Consider the following 19,270-nt stretch of genomic DNA (forward strand, 5'->3'; position numbering starts at 1 on the left):
ATTGTGATTAAAAACCCAGATGATTAAGAGAGAGCAATTCAATAATTGTCCAGTAAGTGACTGCCTACTATGTGCCAGGTGTCTTAGGTAGGTGACTTGCAGTCCTAACAATCCTAGGAGATAAAGATGAAGAGAACTGGGCTGGGCTGTTGACTCGTACAGCCAATGCTAAGACATACATAAGTGCTCAGTCCACAGATTCTTGGGAGTTGAAAGGATTTAGTGAGTCCAGGGTCTGAAGTCATTGTATCAGGAGCTGGAGGAATCAGGCAAGCATGGAACAAATCTAGCCTATTTATGTCTCAGACACTCAGTGTCTAGCCAAGCAAATTTCACTCCAGTTCTGACTGGAGCCTGTTGAGAGCACAGGTCTTTCATTATCACAGAAGGGTCCTTATCCTCCCTCACCCTGTCAACCCTTAGAAAGATTTAGAGAGACACGGTGTTCTTCTCATCTTCAAGATTCCCTCAGCAGACTCTTTTTTCCCTTCCTTGAGGCAGATCTGATCCTAGAAAAGAGACCTGCGGCTGAGGCTTGACGTACACAGACAGCAAAACTTAAGAAAGAAGAGCTGATGTAAACCATAAATGCACTACATTAAAGCATGGGCATAGACTTTTATAACTACATGGTAGAGAACTGAAAATTCTAAAAGTTCTCACCATTAATGCCCAAAAGACCAAATAAAACACAACTGAAATCAATATGGGACTATACAAGTAATTTATAGAAAAATTACAAATGACTAATAAATAAGCAAAACTTATTCAACCTTATTCAAAATAAAGGACACATTAAACATTGATTCTATTTTTCCACTTTTAGACTAAAGTAATTGGAGCTTGAGAGATGGCTAGGTAGGCAAAAGCATCTGCAGTGCAAGCATAAGGGCCTGAGTTCAAATCCCCATCCCCTACAGAAAAAGCCAGTATGGCTGCACGAATCTGTGGGGCACAGAGACAGGAGGATTGTCAGAGCCTTCTGACTGCCAGCCTAGCTCCAGATTCAGTGAGAGACTCTGAGCTTAAGGGCACAAGAAGGAGACTGATAGAGTAAGACACCAATGTCCTTCTCTGGCCTCCAAATGCACACAGACATGTGCACCTGTGCACACATACATACTGACACATCACACATATACACCACACTCATGCAGAAAATTCAAAACAAATAAATATATTTCTAAAGAGTGAAATTATAATACCGCCCTTGACTGGGGAAGACGTGAGATGTGTTCCCTCCTTCATCACTAATGGGAAAAGACAGTAGGCTGACAGTGTGCCAATTTTGCTTCTATGTGCACTGGAGATATCTGAGGAAACGTGTGAGAGAGGTGTTAAGCGCTGGACCTCTAATAGCATAGAAAAAGCTGTGGAAGAACTGATCAATCACCTCCAGGAGTGTCTGAATTTATGGAATTATTTCTCCATTGTCATAAATCACTTTGTCATTTTATAGGAGAAAGTTGATTTGTATTCGTAACAAATAACAAAGCCACTCATTATAAGCTCTCAGGCGATCTAGGATGTTCTGTCCTGACGTGGAAGGCAAGAATTAGCATCCTGTGATGCTTTTCTGTGGATCTCTATGTACATATTCTTCATGGTGCTTCCTTTTCCCTTCCAGTGTTAGGAAAGGTAAGCCTTCAGGTTTTGGCACTGTGTGAATAGGTAGGAACCAGAGCCTCAACCCGAAAAGCAATGGGGGGTCATGGAAGAAGTGAGAAGACCAATTACAGCCAGGAGACGATTACTGAGAAGTGCTATGTTATTGCCTCTCACATCCAAGCCCACAGATGGTTATTGGGTGACTTCTTGATGTCACCTCCAGAGCCAGTCTGTGTCCCTCAGAACATTACCTAAAGCTGTGTCTTTCTGTTTTTCTTGTTCTCCCTAGCTGGCTGTATAGGATTCTCCCTTCAGTTTCTCACAAGCCCTTTGAGTCCATTGACCAAGGCCACATCATTCACAACTGGGATGAAGTTGGCCCTGATCCTAACCAGGTAAGCTGCCTCCCTATACTGAAACACACAATGTATTCAGAGCCTTCAACAGAAGTGCTTATACTGGGGCCAAAGTTATTGAAAACTTAGAGTGTTTTTTAGAGTAAGTGCAGAAATATCTACTTGTGACTCATATTTGAGTAGGGGTCTTGAAATGCATTGATTGATTGTGTGACTCTGTGTGTGTGTGTGTGTGTGTGTGTGAGAGAGAGAGAGAGAGAGAGAGAGAGAGAGAGAGAGAGAGCATAGAGCAAGGAAAACAAAGCATATTCTTATTTCCTTTGTTTTGCTTTGTCTTGTTTAACACCATGTAGATAGGCAGGGATGTGGTTCAGACTGGCCAAACTACTTGTAAGCACATAGGTTTTTATTGTTAACCTCCACTTCTCACTGAATGTAGAAAACACCTTCAATACTGACATCCTTAAAGAGAGATTTCTGATGGATGTCTAGTATAGGAACGAGAGAATTGTCTGTAAAGTCTTATGGTGACAGACCTCTGTCACATCCTCTGCTGTGTCAGGTATGGGGGTCTGTGTTCCTTCTTGGCTGCTGGAGTGTCAGGCTTGTGGGACACCAACACATGGCTCGGGGAGGTGAAACACAGTCTAAGATAGGGGTTCCAGCCTGTGTTTCTCCAAGTGAGAACAAGGAGGGGTTGGGGCGGAGCTGTGGTTCTCAAACTCCAAGGTACCCAGACACCACTGAGAACTGTGAAGAGTTAAGAACAAGGGCTCCCATCCTGCTGGGCATCTGGGTCTGCTGGGAACCTGGAAGAGTTGGAAACAAGGCAGGGGGAGCTGCAGACTTGAGATGAGCCAGGGGTGGCGAATCAGGCTTAGCTCAGAGTGAGTGCCAAGAGTGTGGAGGGACCTTCTGCCAGAGACTTAGGCGAGGCCCCCTGGCCTCTCCTCAGGTCCTTAACGAAGGAGACAGTCCTTGTTTGTCCAAGCTGTTCATTCATGACAGATGAGAATACATATCACCTACTCAAGTTGAACCAGAGATTAAATACCTTTGCAGGAAGGGATGCCTGGGAAAGGGTGTTCATTGGCTATACTCGGGCAGGGTCCCTAGATACCTCGTTAGCATGGAGAACTCTAGGCTCTCTCTATACTGTATGACCAGTTGTCGTGTCCTCTTAGTGGGGTGTCATGGTCACATGCTCTAGGACAGGAACCTGATCAAGAGCTAGTTGGAACTCCTGCCATTCTCAATTATGAGTTTTATCGGGGTTCTGAATTTTGCTACTACCTTATCAGTTCTTCTGTGTAGTGGCATGGTTCACTGTCCCACACAGGTATATCCAATCAGCATATTTAAACTCTCAGTTTGTAGCAATGACCCAATACTATAATGGACAGGATTCTTTAAAGGAAAGGCTAGAGTGTTTCCTTTGTCTCTGAGTTGAGGTACAGGCCTCTGCTCCCAGGTGTGATATCCTACAGAGAAAAAAAACAGGCCTGGGGTTGCATCCCTGCCCCTACTACTTACCAGCTGCCCTCAAGCCAGATGCCTCACTTACAAAATGTGAGCCTTGCTGTGTTAGGAATGGTTCCAGAGAGTGGGTGTAAACATGCTTACAAGGTCCCTGGCAGGTAATAGGAAAAAAAAACAAAAAACAAAAAAAACAAAAAAAAACATGACTTTGATATGCCATCCTGATGCAGTCACTTACAGGCTGTGGTAGTTCCTGTGAGCCTCTGAATTTATATTCAAGTAAATTAAGCTCGTGTGTGTGTGTGTGTGTGTGTGTGTGTGTGTGTGTGTGTGTTCATTCTGAGGACTGTCTACACCTCTGTCTCACTTCTCTCTGGAGTCCAAGGAAACATCTTGCTTCTCCTTTTTGACCCATGATATTTTGTCTATATTCCTGAAAACATCTGTAAATGTACTTCCTCTAAATGCTTTTAAGAAGGGAAAAGCCAGAAATTTTTAGTCATTTTGTTACCTGCCTTGCTCCATATCTTCCCATGGCTACATGGTTGAAGGCAACTCACCCTGTTCTTCAAGGACAGAAACAGAAGCATTCAGAGTGATCAAAATGTATCTTAACATACTATCTAGTCATTTTTAAACTGGGATTTTTTTTCCCCCCAAAATAATTTCCCCTTAACTTTGTGTGACTTTTGGATTCCACATGTGCTAGGCAAGGCCTCTAACACTAAACTATCTTCCCTGCCCTCATCTTATTTTTTATTTTGAGACAGTCTCACTAAGTTGCCTAGAGTGGCCTCAAACTCACTGTGTAGCCTGGGCATGTCTTGAACTTGGGAACTTCTGGCATCAGCCTGCTGTGTAGTTAGAACTGGGGGCCTGTGCCACAAGCCAGGCTTTTTGTGAAGCTTAGTGGTCTAGCAAATGCCCTCCCTGTCCCGCTACTGTGCATCTCCTTTCAGACAACTGGAGAAAAAGTCAGGCCCTGCTCTAGCTCTCTAACCCAAACTCTGCAAATTCTGGCCCCACATAAATAAGGACTTTTGGCTTTCAGTACTTAAGTAAGACAGACTCTTGTGAAGCACACAATTCACACACACACACACACACACACACACACACACACACACACACACACACAGAGCATCCTGCCTTTACCTCATCCTCCTTACCTCAATCATGCTTTCCCCCTAGTCTCTCTATCATTTGACAATTAACTCGGCAGAACATCCTCAGGTTTTCATCTTCCCATTTATCTGACAAAGAGCCATAGACTTCTGTGCTAGTTCTCTGAGATCCTGTTTGACCTCTAAATGGGTGACATGGGCAAAGCAAAAGCATGAGCCAGCAAGAGACAGAGGTCAAGAGAAAGGACAGCAAATTGACTAGGAGTCCTGGCAGAGCGATTACTTAACAACCGACAGGTTGCTTACAAATCGTCATCACGAGTTACCAGAAGCGGAAGCGTGATGAGTAACTTCATTGAGGACAAAGATTCTAGCACGTAGATAAACTCTCCCAGGTAACCTCAGGGTGCTACACTCCAGACAATGACTCTTAGTTCTTCCCTTTCTCCACAGTTAACCTTTCCTTTGATGACAGGTCGAGGCATTTCTTGGGCAAGATGGTTTCCCAGTCATAAGGGCATTTCGGATCCTCCCTGTGAAAGGAAGAAGCAGGGTTGAGTCTGACCTTGATTTTGAGATAGTCGCTTTATCTCAGCCTGCCCAAGTGGCACTTTGGGGGTTTCTCTTCCTGAGCCCCTAGAGTTAAAATTCAGAATCTCTAGTTTTCTACTCAAGTTGCCCGTCTGCTTAGCAACAGGACTCTATTTTCTCCAGGAAAATAGGAAGCATGGCACCTATGGGTTTTATAAATGCCAGTGTGGTGCTTATTATATGCCAGCGTGGGAGGATTGAGAGGGCATTTGGCCCACAGAGAGTTTTCCAATTCTTTATTCAGGTGGCACAGGAAATCCTCAGTTATATTTCTGACAGTTTTCTCTAATGGAGCTAAATCTTCTATTACACAAAGGAACAAAGCGGCTATAAAATGACCAAATATGAAGAAACTTAAGCACAAATGAAATTATCCCTGGAAATCTCTTTAATCACCTACAAAGTATAGGATATATGGTTCTGTGTATGCCACCCACAAAACGAAGTTCCTATGTAAACTAAACTGAGCTAGGCTAAATGAAGGCATACAGGGCTCTTTTTCTGGGAAGACTGGAGGAGTGTGTCTGTGAAGATCATCGTCACATAACTTGTGATAAATGGGGTGGGCCAGGAGCTCCAGGGTCCTCATATGTGCACATTATCCAGCAACAGCTTCACCATCCAAACTTCAGTGCATCGTCATAGTCTGATCTGTAGTAGTGTGGGCATCAGTGGGCCATTACTTTTTTCATATGACTTTATTAGAGGCAGAGTAGGTTTTAAATCTGACCTTTAAGAAAAATATATAGTGCAACTCTTCTGCAAGCATGAGGTATAAGGTACTTGGGAACCGACTCTTACTACTGTTGTTTCCATGACTACGGTGCTGCACTTTGTTTCGTGTGATTACATCCCTTCTTAGGGTTATTTTGAAGTACAGGTCACGTGTCACAGAATCTGTGAAACCACAACTGTAGAGACTAACAGATCTCTGCCATAAAATGTTTACTGATCCATAACAGGTGCTAGCCATAAAAACAAGAGACAAGGTTCTGGGACAAGTTCCCACAATCACCTGCAGCCTGGATAGGAGAGCTGAAGGTATTCCTTAATAAACATGGGGGAAGAAATGCATTTCACTGGCTATATATGGGGAGGTCAAATATAACACCGAATGAGAAAGTCCAGAGATAGAAGGACGGCCCAAAAGGAGGGCTGTGGTCATGTTTGGGTTGGTTGAGGTTACAAAAATTGATGTGTAGAATAGGGCTCTGTGGCCCTCCCTGGTCATCACTGTGATTGGATTTAAGTCATGGTTTTTATTGGTTACTTTATTGGTTCTGAGTTAAATTCTGTTAATTTCTATTTCTTACCACTTTGGCCTCTGTCATTAAAATTAACATATATCAGAATTTTAAAATTAAACCTATATCAGTAGAATTCTTCTAGTTTGATCCTCTCTCTCCCTACCTCCTCTCTGTTTCTGTTTCTCTGTCTGTCTGTCTGTCTGTCTGTCTGTCTGTCTCTCTCCTCCCCCCAACCCCCCCCCCATGTCTCTCAGAATGACTTCAAACTCATGATCCTACTGCCCCTGCCTCTCAAATGCTAAGGGTATAGGCAGGTGCCACCACACCTGGCCTTGTCTTCCTTTATAAGCATTTAAATTCTAAAACCTCAACTGATGTAGGAATTAATAAAATTGAAAGTGGATGCCTCCTGTCCTAAGCAAGAATCATGTGGATTTCAGCTACATATGCTAAATCATTATTTCACAACTAGTTAGCATACGTTTTACAAAGAAGTTCCGGCTACTATGTTTAAAAGTTTGAGTCAATGGCAAGAAACCAGAACATCTGTGTTGGAACTTGGCCCCCACTTCCTAGTAGACCCCCAAATGACTGATTCCCCACCTCTCCTGTGTCTTCCATTCTAACACCATATTGTGGCTTTTCTTTCTCTTTTTTGTTTTTCTGTTTTGTTTTTTGTTTTTGTTTTTGAGACAAGGTTTCTCTATGTAGCCCTGGTTGTCTTCTAACTTACTCTGTAGACCAGGCTGGCTTTGAATTCAGAGATCCTCCTGCCTCTGCCTCCCAAGTGCTGAGATTAAAGGCAAGTGCCACCATCACACCTGGCTTGACATTGTGGTTTTTTTCCTTATTGAACTTGTTACCTTGTCCTTGCTTTGCATTCCGTGAACACTTTGTATATGGCAGTGAGTGACCAAACAGCCTTCTCCTCTAGTGTCTCCTCTGCTCACACACTGGGAGAGATGTGCCTCAAAACTCCACAGTATCTTTGTGACACTAGAGTCATAGAAATAGCAGCTAACCATCGTCTTGACCTGTGTCACCTGCCATCGGCTTCCCTTGCCTGACATACACTCTGGCTATTCTTGTACATATCTAGCCTTTTGTCTTCATTTACTCCTTGACAAGTTAATATCTCTTTCCAATTTTATGCTTCATTAATTAACCACAGCATTCTGAATTCATCACTTCCCCTTCATAACCTTTTCCAAATATGTACTCCAGGCTCCCTTGAAGGAAGTCTGGGAAAATTATATTTAGGCTTCTATCTGACAGCCCTTGCTGGCTGAAGCCTCATGATAGGTGTGTCTTTACCTGTCAAAGCCCAAATGTAATACTTCAGTGGCTTCACCTACTTCCTGCATTAAAGATCTGTGAGACTTTGAAGATTCAAGCAGTGCTTAACACTGCCTCTAATCTAACCCCAGTCCTACAGAGAGCATCACGGGGTAGGCAGTCTTGACAATCATCCTTGATACTTCACAGAAGACTGGGGACTATCACACCACAGCCTTCACCTTTAGTTTATATTTGATCCTACATCTCAGAATTAATGGGACCTCTTTGTCGTTCTTAAATTCAGCCTTTGGATGGTAGTTAAGTCCATTGATAACTCATATAAAAACGTATGCTTAATTTTGTTTATCATGTCTTTTCCCCTAGTGTGTGAAATCTCAGAATTTCATGAGCAAATCTAAATCCTGTTCAAGTTTACAGATTCCAACTCTCATTCTGAGTCAGCAGTCCTTTTCAGAAGTCAGTCTTCCAGCCTTTATTTTTCTTATTACCATCCCTAACTTTTGATTGTCAGATGCTTGACACAGTTGAAACTTGGGCTAGGGGAAGTACCACTTGGTTTTCAACTAGTATGATTTGGACCATGTGGGAATTATTTCCAAATTAATTAAAGGTCACATCATAGAATTCCTTCTGTCCCAGAACATTCAAATTATCAGAAATGCTGCCAAACAGTAAACCCTCCCAGAAACTTTGCTGTCAAACTTGTCCAACTCTCCAGATCTTGCCATAGTGACAGTCTCTTTCCTCCAAGAATGCTTTAGGACTTCCTCCTTCTTTTATCAACTCTTTCTTTACAATCAGGTGCCATTGTCTCCCCTACCCTCCTACTCTTCTTCCTCCTCTTCCTCCTCTTCTCTACAAAACGAACCTGAGTCTCATTTATTCTAAATGTGTACTGTAAACCCAGTCCTGACAGACATTTCAGAAAATCATTTCTCCCTCACATCCAATCTACCCCTGTTAACTCCTTCTTCCTGTGTAAGGATGCCTTCCCTAACTATAGCTTACCCTTGTACTCAGGAGGCTGAGAAAGTATGATTTTAAGTTTATGTCCATTCTGGGGTATATAATGAGACCCTAACAAAACACATCAAAACAAAAAAAAAAAACGGAAGAAGGAAGGAAGGAAGGAGTGAAAGAAAGAAAGAAAGAAAGGAAGGAAGGAAGGAAGGAAAAAGAAAAGAAATACCACCGCCACCACCCATTTTCCCCATTTGTCTTTGAGTTGAAGACTGATTATATTTGTCCAGTCTGGGCTGGGGCAGTCCTCTGCCTCAGCTTCTTGAGCAGACAGGACTATATCCCTATGCTAGGCCTTATCCCCATGAATTGCAGGTTTTTATCCGACATTTTCACAGAAGCATCAATGCAGAATCAACCACATCTAACGTTTTGGCTCATTCCTTTCCCTTTGTTCCTTGTACACACACACACGAGTAGGTAATTCCAGAGTTCCACGCAACCAGGTACCAAAAACAGTTGAAAACCATGTCAATCCTAACCTGATTCTCCTGAAAACATTAACAAATATATAATCTGTGTCCTGAAGCTGTAAACCCGATCCACTTCCTCAGTTTTACCCAGCATCTAACCCTTTCTCAGCTAGGATCTTTTCTCTCCTTCTCTCGGCTGCCCCTAGATTTTTGCCTTATTTCTACTGGTTCTTGGTTCAACTTTGGTACACCCTACCTCCTGCATCTAGAAGATGGCATTAGTCACATAGCTTCCCCCTCCCGTGGTGAGACTGAAGTTCAGGGATATCCAGTGAGAATATCCAAGTCAGGATTGCTCTCCATGGAGTAGGGTGGAGCAGGGAAAGAATTATTTGCTTATATCCACTGTAATTAGCTCATGGTATAATAGTTTTATACTTAGGGTTTTAAAAAAAAAAACTGTATTTTGTGCCCTTTTCAGTATCTTATACTTCTGTTGATAGACATGTCTTTTAAAAATAAAATTTACCTAGTATATATGTGTGCATGCACACAAGTGCTTATGTGTGTGTGTGTGTGTGTGTGTGTGTGTGTTCTCAGCACTTCAAAGCATGAATGCTGATCTGCCTTTTTGTTTGTTTCTTTCTGAATCTGTCCTTCCCTGGTACTATGGTATTACAGTGACTCAAACCTCACAAAATAAATGTTCTCCAGGTCCTGACTAGACTATCACCTCACCATTGTCTCCTGGAACTAGGATGTTCCTCTTTCCCTGTCTTCCTTCCCCATCTCCTCTCTTCTTCCCTTTCCTTTCTCTTTGTCTTCCCTTTCCTCTCTGCAGTAGCTTGCTGAGGATGCCATAACAAAACCAAAGCAGATCTTGTGGCATTCCTTTCTCAGAGCTCTGCTCTAGAGACTGAGGTGGGTCTCCTCTACTGCACTGGTTTCTTCTACTGCACTTGCTGAGGCTATCTCGCTCTTTGGTTTTCTACCTCTGTTCTGTGCCTGTTCTTGTAAGAGCTCAAATCATATTCAGTTACCAACCCCACCCCCGAAGGACCTCACTGTAATTTATGTATCCTGTCAAGATTCTACCCAAGCTGGTCATGGTGGTACATGCCCACAATCCCAGTATTCAGGAGACAGAGGCAGGAGGATTGTGAGTGTGAAGCCAGCCTCATGAGACTTTGTCTCATGAGACTATGTCTCATAAACAAATAAACAAACAAAACAAATGATAAAAAGTAAATGACAAACAAATGTTTCTAGCACTTTCTGAAGATAAGGATCTATGAATAAGGGAGGGCAATTCAAACCATAATACTCTTCCTCATCCTTACTTTCAAGTATCAACGAGTGAGTTTCCCTTTTGCTAGATTCTCTTTGCCACACATACCTAAGGAATGAAAAATGCCCAAGTCAGATGAACCAATAGGAGGAATTCCTTGAACAACTGAGGAATTTTCTAGGTGGCTTTAAAAAATTGAAGGATAGATCACACTTTAGGAAGTTCTCTAAAAATTTCTTCTGAGATATTTCTGGTTTTTCCTCCTTTTTTCCTTTAATACAGTTCTTCATGCTATGGTGAAACACCCCCCCCAACCATAACACTATTTTTGTTACTTTATAATTGCAACTTTGCTACTGTTGTGAATTGTAATGTAGATATTTTCCCCAGTTTGCTACTGATATGAGTCATAATGTAGCTTTTTTTTTTTTTTTCCCCAAAATAAGGGTTTGCCAGTGGGGTTGTGACCCACAGGTTGAGAACCACTGCTCTACTTTCTGCTCTGTCTCCAGCTTAACACTTGGACCAACATCATTCCAGAAAAATGTGCTAAGTTGATTTGCTTTGATATTCTATGCTTTTTTTGTCTTCCTGGAATTTTCTCTTTTCTTATAAACATCGATTTACCAAAATCCCACAAATAATTTAAAGCTGGTCTTAAATATAAATAGTGTTTTCTTCCACTGAACTCGTGAGCATTTCTTAGGGTGTCTGAGAGGTCTCCAGGGTCTCTCTCTTATCTGCAGCACCAAGCACATACCTATTTCCAAAAAGTGCGAATATTTGTTGAATGTATTCCCTGGTAGCTCAGATCGCACCATCCTATAAATAGACAGGATTGCATTTCCCTAAATGCATCTGCTGGCAGTGGCCAGCACTGCAGTACACATTGCCTTGTGCGGCCCTGTTTTGGACAGCTTGCTTGATCTTTTGTACAGTTCATCTCTATCAACTTAAATGTCACTGGTTGGAAAGATATTGGAGTTGTCTGCAAACCAAGTGCTTTTTCACTGCTTGTATCTCTTATTTCCATGTATACGTATGTCAAATGGGCCTTGTGCCAGGATGTATTCCTGAAGGAATGCTTCTGTTTACACATCTCTTTCAAAGCCATTTCCACTCTCTGTTTATTTTCCTTCTTGGGGAACCTTCACACTTCGGGATCTCCTGTAATGTGTTCCCGGGGTACAGAGAGTATCACCTCCAAACCTAGCATAAATTCGTGTTTGATAAATATTGTATAGGTGAAGTAACTTCAGGGGATTGGGAAGGGATACTGAGACTGAAGGTCTTTAGCAGGGTTGGTGTCCTAGGAGTCAGACTGAGACACAGTGTCCCAGCACCGGAGGAGCAGAACATACGGGTCAATTTGAAAGACCATTAAATATAAAAGACACAGGCTTAGGACCAAAGAGATAAAGAATAGTTTGGAAAGAAAATTAAAACGGGGGCTGATAATAAAGTACTAAAGGCGTAAGTTAAGGAGTAAAATGTGTTAGTGCCATTTTTAGCAGGAAAATTGAACTGCTCTAAGTCATCCATCTTCTCTGGCTACAGAGGCAGCAAAATAAGAGATGAGCGGCAGCAGGATGTGGATGAGAGCTGGGAAGGGTGGCAATGGGGGTTGTGAATATAGTAAATACGTATGCAAACATCACAACCAACCCCATTTTTGTATGCTAAGCTAAAGGAAATAAAAAGAAAAACAATAATTATAAGCATTTCAGAGAGTTGTGAGAATTAAGTCACCCACTAACATTTATTGGGAGGTCACTGTGTTCATTCAAGATGCTAAATATCTTATTCCATCTTTCCAGTGCTAAGAATTGAGCCCAAGGCCTCATATAAACTATTCAAATGTCCTACTATTGAGTAACTGTCAAGTCACTAAGTCCATTTTTCTATTACTGTAACAAAATAACAGAGACGAGGTAATTTATAAAGAATGGAGGGCTACTTAATATGAAGTCTAGGGGCTGGGAAGTCTAAGCATGGTGAGCGTATATGGCAAGGTTCTTCTCGTTGCACCATAATGTGAAGAGTGTTTCATGGGGAGACAGAGAGGCTATGCAGGTCTGGCTCTTTCTTCTTCTGATACCATCATGGGGCCCCCACTTGCATGACTTCATTTCCTCTTATTTACCCAAAGCTCTACTTCATTGACATGTGAATCATGGGGTTAAGTTTTCTACACATAGGAACTTTTAAGGTACACACTTTCTACGGTCAGGATAAGGACCATAGGAAATGGCTTGGTTCCCAGAGAGGCACTGATAAGCAGTGAACTTTTAGGCAGTGGGACCTTAGGTCAGTGTGAGCAGGGTCTAGTCTCAAATCCATCTTGATATTCTACCCTTAACAGAGGCCCAAAGCCTGGTGCTTCTCAATCTTACACTGGAACCTCCCAAACTATGAGCCAAAGTAAACCTTTTCTCTTTATAAGTTAAGTGACTCAGGGATTTTGTTATCACAATGGAAGGCTGACTAACACATTTAAACCAGAACTCTGGATGATGGATAAAATCCTCAGCCTTGCATTCAGAGGCAAAGTCACAATGGGCATCTAGGTTTCCATCCACGGTGACTCTCTCTCTCTCTCTTTTTTTAAAGTCCCATGAAAGACTTTAGAAAGTCTAAATATATTGTGTGTTGGGTCCTCTTTACCTGCACTCTTGCCCCATTACCCCCAAAATTTCCAGTGGATCATCAAAGCCTAATTTCTCTCCACATAAACTATAGTTCCTTCTCTCCTGAGATTGCCAGATTTGCTGAGGACTTCTGTGAGTCACTCTGTAGTTTATCTACCACTGCTTCCCTCCTTGGTCTAAAAGTCAACACTACTGAGCATCCTGAACCTGCTCCAACCAGAGCTGCTGCTGGCACTGGCTTAAGCAGTATGGTCACAGTTTTACTCACAAGAGACTTCAACGTTCTTGGATGATGGTACCAACTTGTAATAATATGCCCACCTCTAGCCAGCCAGTGTGCAGAGTATCCAGGCAGATTTGAATGGTGTCAAAGAATCAAGGCATCTCAGTATTGAAAGGGATCCTCATAGCATTCAGCCAAACTTGAGTCTTCTAACTTTAGACATATTCAGGTTTCTTCTTTCTGTTTCCTTTTCATCTCTGGGCATGAATTTCTAATCTCTTTCATTAAATGTTAACAGGGATTCTCTGTCTCCTTCCTTTGGATATGTTACAGAATTTTTAATTTAAACGTTGAACATCCTTAGAAAAACACTTTTCAAACTCTTTTACCACCTCACTTTTAGTGAATAAAAGTTTATTCTCCAATAGAATTTGCAAAAATAAAAAGCAATTGGTTTACCCTTTGGAAATAACATTTGGACTTCTATAAACAATGTTCTCCAGGCTTATGTTTATTCTTCTCTTCAACCATTCAGTAAATATACACTGGTATATACTATAGTCTAGATATTGTATTAGACACTACAATCTATGTCATTGTTTTTGAAAGTCTTAATTAAATTCCATATGGGAGGAGCTATTCAGTGATTGGATACAGTATGAATAAAATAAGTGGTTATGAAACTGTAACGTTATATCATGCCATTGCTGAGCCACCTAAATAACAGGAAGAGTTCCTTCAAAGTCTGGAGACTGAGAGTCCAGTACCAAGGTGTGAGAAAGGCAATGTCTGATAATGGCTTTCTCTTTGATTTATATCTGGGCCATCTTCCCTCTTGTCCTCACACAGCCTTTCCTCTGACTATTCGTTGGAAATGAGGTAATTGTTTGATTTGTTGGCTTGGTACTCTGGTTTCAATTCTTTTTTTTTTTTTTTCTTTTCAAAAGGTCTTTGTATATATCCCAGGTCTGTAAAACCTTTAATCCTCCTGCCTCAGTCTCCCGACTGCCTGAATTCTAACTCTTCTTTGGCCACCACTCCTAAAATACCAATTTTATTATTTAATTTAACCTTATCTCCCAAGCAATTTTACTGGAAGTTAGAGCTTCAATATATGAATTGGGGTGTGTGTGGGGGGGGGGGGGGAGGAGTCAGTCCATATCAAAGAGCTTTTTCAGTCACAAAGTGTTCTTTCACTGTCTCCCCCCAACCCCCACGCACCCTGACCCCGTGACTCTATTGTTACATATAAGAAAAGCAACCCAACAGAGGAAATGATTTTCCCACAAAAGCCAAGTCTTGTCGGGCGGTGGTGGCACACGCCTTTAATCCCAGCACTTGGGAGGCAGAGGCAGTTGGATTTCTGAGTTCGAGGCCAGCCTGGTCTACAGAGTGAGTTCCAGGACAGCCAGGGCTACACAGAGAAACCCTGTCTCGAAATGGCCTGGGCTTACCACAGTGACTTTTCTTTCTAGGCTTGTTGTGCCAGGAAACGTTCGTGATCCCCAAAGGACTACCTAAGAGCCGATAAGGTCTCTTCATTTAAGCTCAAGCCTGGGCCACAACGCCATCTCTGAAGCAGTCAAACGGGAGGGGGCCCCCTGCCCAGTTTTAGGCAAGCATTTATAGAGGCAAGAAGAGGGCATCTAGACTGGCACATATCTGATTGGGGGGCCATTATAGCCTTTAACATAATTGGCTGGCTTTGGGAGTCAAACACTAAACTTTACTTCCGTTTTCCTCCTGATTGGTGGTTGTTAGGAAGTGAAGTGTCAGGGGCAGGCTTGTAACCTGGAGGTGCAGATTTGTTGGGGAATGAACTGGAAACTGATGCTAGACCTGGAAATTGGCCATAGGTGCCAGTTTGTTAGTTTACTTGAGTTCAACTTTAGGTCAGGTTCTCTAAGATAGAGTCAGAACCCCAAATATTTGATTGCTCAGGCTGAGATTCTGGTCTCAGCAGAGAATGTTCTGTACTGCACCCTAAGGGCAATTTCTGTCTGCCCACTTCATATTCACCAGAACTTCACATCGGGGCTCCTGACCAAAATCTCTTGCCTGAGGATCCAAAGTTGAATTCCTCTTGTGGATTCGGGGCTTATCAGAATGATTTCAGCATCTTTATTATTCCTCTTGAGATAAGGCACTTTACAGTCTAAACATGAACTCTGTGCAATCCAGTGCCATCAGACCCAACAGAGACATTATTCTTCTCCCTGTATCATCTGTCATTTGGAGGCAATCATTTTTTACATCGGTGAAAAAAGGCTCCCCAGGGGCATTGCTTCACCCGGAATGTGGGCCCCATTGATGGCAGGCTTCCTATGTCAGCATGTGGCTGTATTTTCACCCACCTCCTCAGCCTCTCTCTCTTTGTGGCTTGCGAGCTGGATTGTTACAGAAGACATTGGAAAACTGAACAGCAGACCTTGATAACCCATCAGGCCTCTGGTTCAGTTTTTCCCTCTCTCAGAAGAGCCTCTTTTCTGTAAGTCAGGGCTTCATTGCTACCCACAACAGACATCTAACCTTTAGGCAGGTGGCACAGGTGCCCTAGAGCAGCAGCTAGGTAGCCAGCAGCAATCCACTTGCAACTGTGCTGTCTCCCTGCCCCAGTGTGCTCACACACTCTCTCTTTTCCTCCCTTTCTCTATGTGTGTGTGAGAGACAGACACACACAGAAAGAGATCTCCTTCCTTAATCTCCTTGCTCTTTTTTCCCCTCAGATTTACTAACTCTTAAGCTTTGTATTATTTAAAAATCAGTGCTATCTAGAAGTTGGCATTGCAACCACCATGTCTGGCTTCAGATGCCACAATTGCTTTGGTTTGGCTGGATGGTTTATTGCTTGATTGACTGGATAGACTTTTCTAAGCATGGCACTTGCTTGTTTCAGCAGTGCAGTAGTCACCGAATCTCTGAGTTCTGGGATGTTTATAAAATGCTGATGCTTAGGTCCCATTTCCAGAGGTTCTGATTTAATTTGGTCTTGGTTTCAAAGGCCGTCCAGTTGATTCTCATGGGTATCCAGGGTTGAGAATCTCTGGTTAGCGCTGTATGGTTGCCAGGGCAACAATTGATCTGATACTTAAATATCTTCCTCTGGGAAATCTACAATGATGACTCTTTTTCAGGTGATTTTTCTCCACTGTTACGGGGGTGGGGTGGGGGGAGGGCAGTATGCAATGGTTAGTAATAGACCATAGTCACTCCTTAAAGCTGCAGCAGCACCTGGGTGGGGATGTGGCATGTGTTATACATGCACAGAGTTCTGAGTTTGGTCAACAACACACTTACTACATGCTCAGTGTTGAGCTACAGCCCTTCCTACTGTCAAGCGAGTTTTCTGCTAGGTCTGTAGTTCTCAGCAGAGTATTGACTTAAAGAGATAGGGAAATGTTTTGACAATGGGGGAGGGGATATATTTTGGATTGCTACAGCTTGAAAGAATATAATGTAACTGGTATCTTGTGGGCAGGATCCAGGGGCAGTGCTGAGCATCTCTCTGTGCATGAGGTAGCCCTACAACAAAGAATTACCCAGCACAAAATGCCCCACATGTATGTCGAGGGTTGGAAGCCCTTTCTAGATCCTTGCCCCTTGTGACCCAAGAGGTATCATCATGAATAGAATCAATCCTGAAGTCTTTGTAGCATTCTGAAGCACAATTTGAGTGGTCTTTTTCAAATTCACATTTTGCATCATTTTGTAGTGGTCTCAGAGTGTCATCATCCCCTTTGCCTTTAAGAAATGATGGATGTTGCCTGACTGTGTGAGTCTCCCAGCAGCACCCTTTCCATTTGCTCCTCTGTTCTTGTCTGGATGCCTTCTCAAAATACAGAACAAGCAGAGTCCAGCACCTGGATGGAGCCTCTGCCCATCCAGCCTTCACCAGGTGTAACAGCCAATGGAGCTAGCCCCAGGATGCAGGTCATTCCAGATGTGCTCTGGGCCTCTGGGCAGATGAGCTCCCAGGCTGGCTGCATCAGGTCCTATGCTACATTGATTAATAAACACTGCACCGGTGCTTTGAGCAGGGCCTGCACCTGCTGATTTTTTTCTCCCCACTTCCATAGATCAGTTCATTATTGAATTAAAGATCATTGCGATTTAAAGTGAACTATTGGGCAGCCTGGGGACAAACGCAAGGTTTGGGGAAGAAATTGAAGCGGGCACTGCATTTACCAAATCCAGTCTCAGCTGGATGCATTTTTCTCTCTCTTAAGGAAATAATTCAAAACTCCAAGGGCTGGAAGTAGAAGCAGAACCTTCCCCTGCAGTGTCAGGAGCCCACACAGCGAAGCCGGCTTGCCAGGAAAGGGAGCTGATTATAAATAGAATGAAAGCGGCATCAGTCAAAACTCACAGATGTGCCTGAGCAAAATGTTAAAAGAAACACCTTCTGAGGGAAGGAGCGATGGCTTGGCTTTATTTTTATAATTGAAAGGACTAGGAATAAAGACACACTATATTCATATTAAACACACACCCCTTACAGCATGCGCGCGCACACACACACACACACACAGAGAGAGAGAGAGAGAGAGAGAGAGAGAGAGAGAGAGAGTCACTTTAAAGAAATGATAGATCATCATCAGTTCTAACATAACAAAATCACAAATGGCCAGAACTTTGCAGAGGAAGCAGTTGTTCGTTTTCCCCTGTGTAACTGAATCTATTTAACAAACCTATGGTTTCCCCTACGAAGTCATTTTCCTGTACGGGTATTTTTTTTTTTTTTCCAGCTTCGATGGAAACCATTTGAGATTCCAAAAGCATCTCAGAAGAAAGTGGACTTTGTGAGCGTAAGTCAATATTCTCCTTGCCTTCCCACTGCCCTCCTCCGTCCTGTGGTGAGTGATCTAGCCATCTGCAATCTGAATGCCAAGCAGCAGCAACAGCCTAAACCAGAGGCGGGGGCGGAGACAAAGCCACCTGTGTGTAGCATGGGGGCTGGCTGAGGGATGCCTTACATACAGGTGCCATATGGCTCCTGACACCAAAGGTCACCCAGGAGCTTTTTACCTCACAGAAAGGCCAATGAGGATACATTTTCCCTTCCCTCAAGAGTCTCTTCTCTGGGTTAGAATGGGTCTTAACCATTTTGATCCATGATGCCTTTGATGGTTTGGTGAAACCTGTTTATTTATGTATTCATTTATTTTTGTTGGGTTTTTTATTACTTGGTGTTTGGGGGAACGGTGTTTGGCTAGCTGGCTGGCTGGTTGGTTGGTTGGTTGGTTGGCTGGTTTGGTTCAGTTTGGTTGAGATAGGATCTCCTCCAGCTGCTCAGGTTGACCTCGAACTCCTGAGAGTCCTCTTGTCTGAATCCTAGGTGAGGAAACTACTGCTATGAGCCACCATGCTTGTGGTTTTGACTGGGTAAAATAAATTACATCAAATTACACAGACAATTATGCTAACATGCAATGATAAAAATATTTTTAAAAATCGATAGTATTTGTTTTGTAGTTATAAATATGCCTCCTGGTTAATGTACTAGATCCTAAGACCTATGTAAAAGTCCAGTCACTATAGTATGAGCCCAAATGATATTTTGAGATACCTGTGATGTATGATATAAAAATGTCCCAGTCACTGACAAAGTAACAGGCACTTCTGCTGCTTGCCACCTGCATTCATAATACTTGAAGGAAATGATAAATTTCACACAGATTAGTAAAAATAAATACAAAGACAAATGTTCCCATCCAAGAACTTGAAGCCCCTGAGAGGGATTCCAGGGCTCAGATGCTTCACCTCAGATGGCAGGCGGAGGAGCACAGGACTAACCGGCAGGCCTTCTTGGTAGCTGCAAATGCTGGCAGTACAAGGACACCTGCGCCCACAGCAAGAAGTGTGTGGGTGAAGGGACTGGAGCTGTCAGGGAGCAGTGCTCCAACAGGACAGAGGACAGTTCTGTGGTCCAACTTGGCTCACGCTTTTCTTAGGGGCACTCCAGGTGCCCAGTTAT

General features: G+C 42.9%; 1 protein-coding gene across 1 annotated transcript in view; it reads left to right on the forward strand.

The window, feature by feature from the left end:
- Positions 1-19,270, forward strand: part of Hgd (homogentisate 1,2-dioxygenase) — a 48,774-nt gene that overhangs the window by 10,105 nt on the left and 19,399 nt on the right. Inside the window, exons 4-5 of the mRNA XM_034515393.2 lie at positions 1,898-2,003; positions 18,042-18,101. Of these exons, the coding sequence (XP_034371284.1) occupies positions 1,898-2,003; positions 18,042-18,101 (166 nt within the window). The remainder of the gene's footprint in view (positions 1-1,897; positions 2,004-18,041; positions 18,102-19,270) is intronic.

The sequence above is a fragment of the Arvicanthis niloticus genome, chromosome 12 (assembly GCF_011762505.2).
Source record: "Arvicanthis niloticus isolate mArvNil1 chromosome 12, mArvNil1.pat.X, whole genome shotgun sequence".
In the NCBI taxonomy this organism is placed as follows: domain Eukaryota; kingdom Metazoa; phylum Chordata; class Mammalia; order Rodentia; family Muridae; genus Arvicanthis; species Arvicanthis niloticus.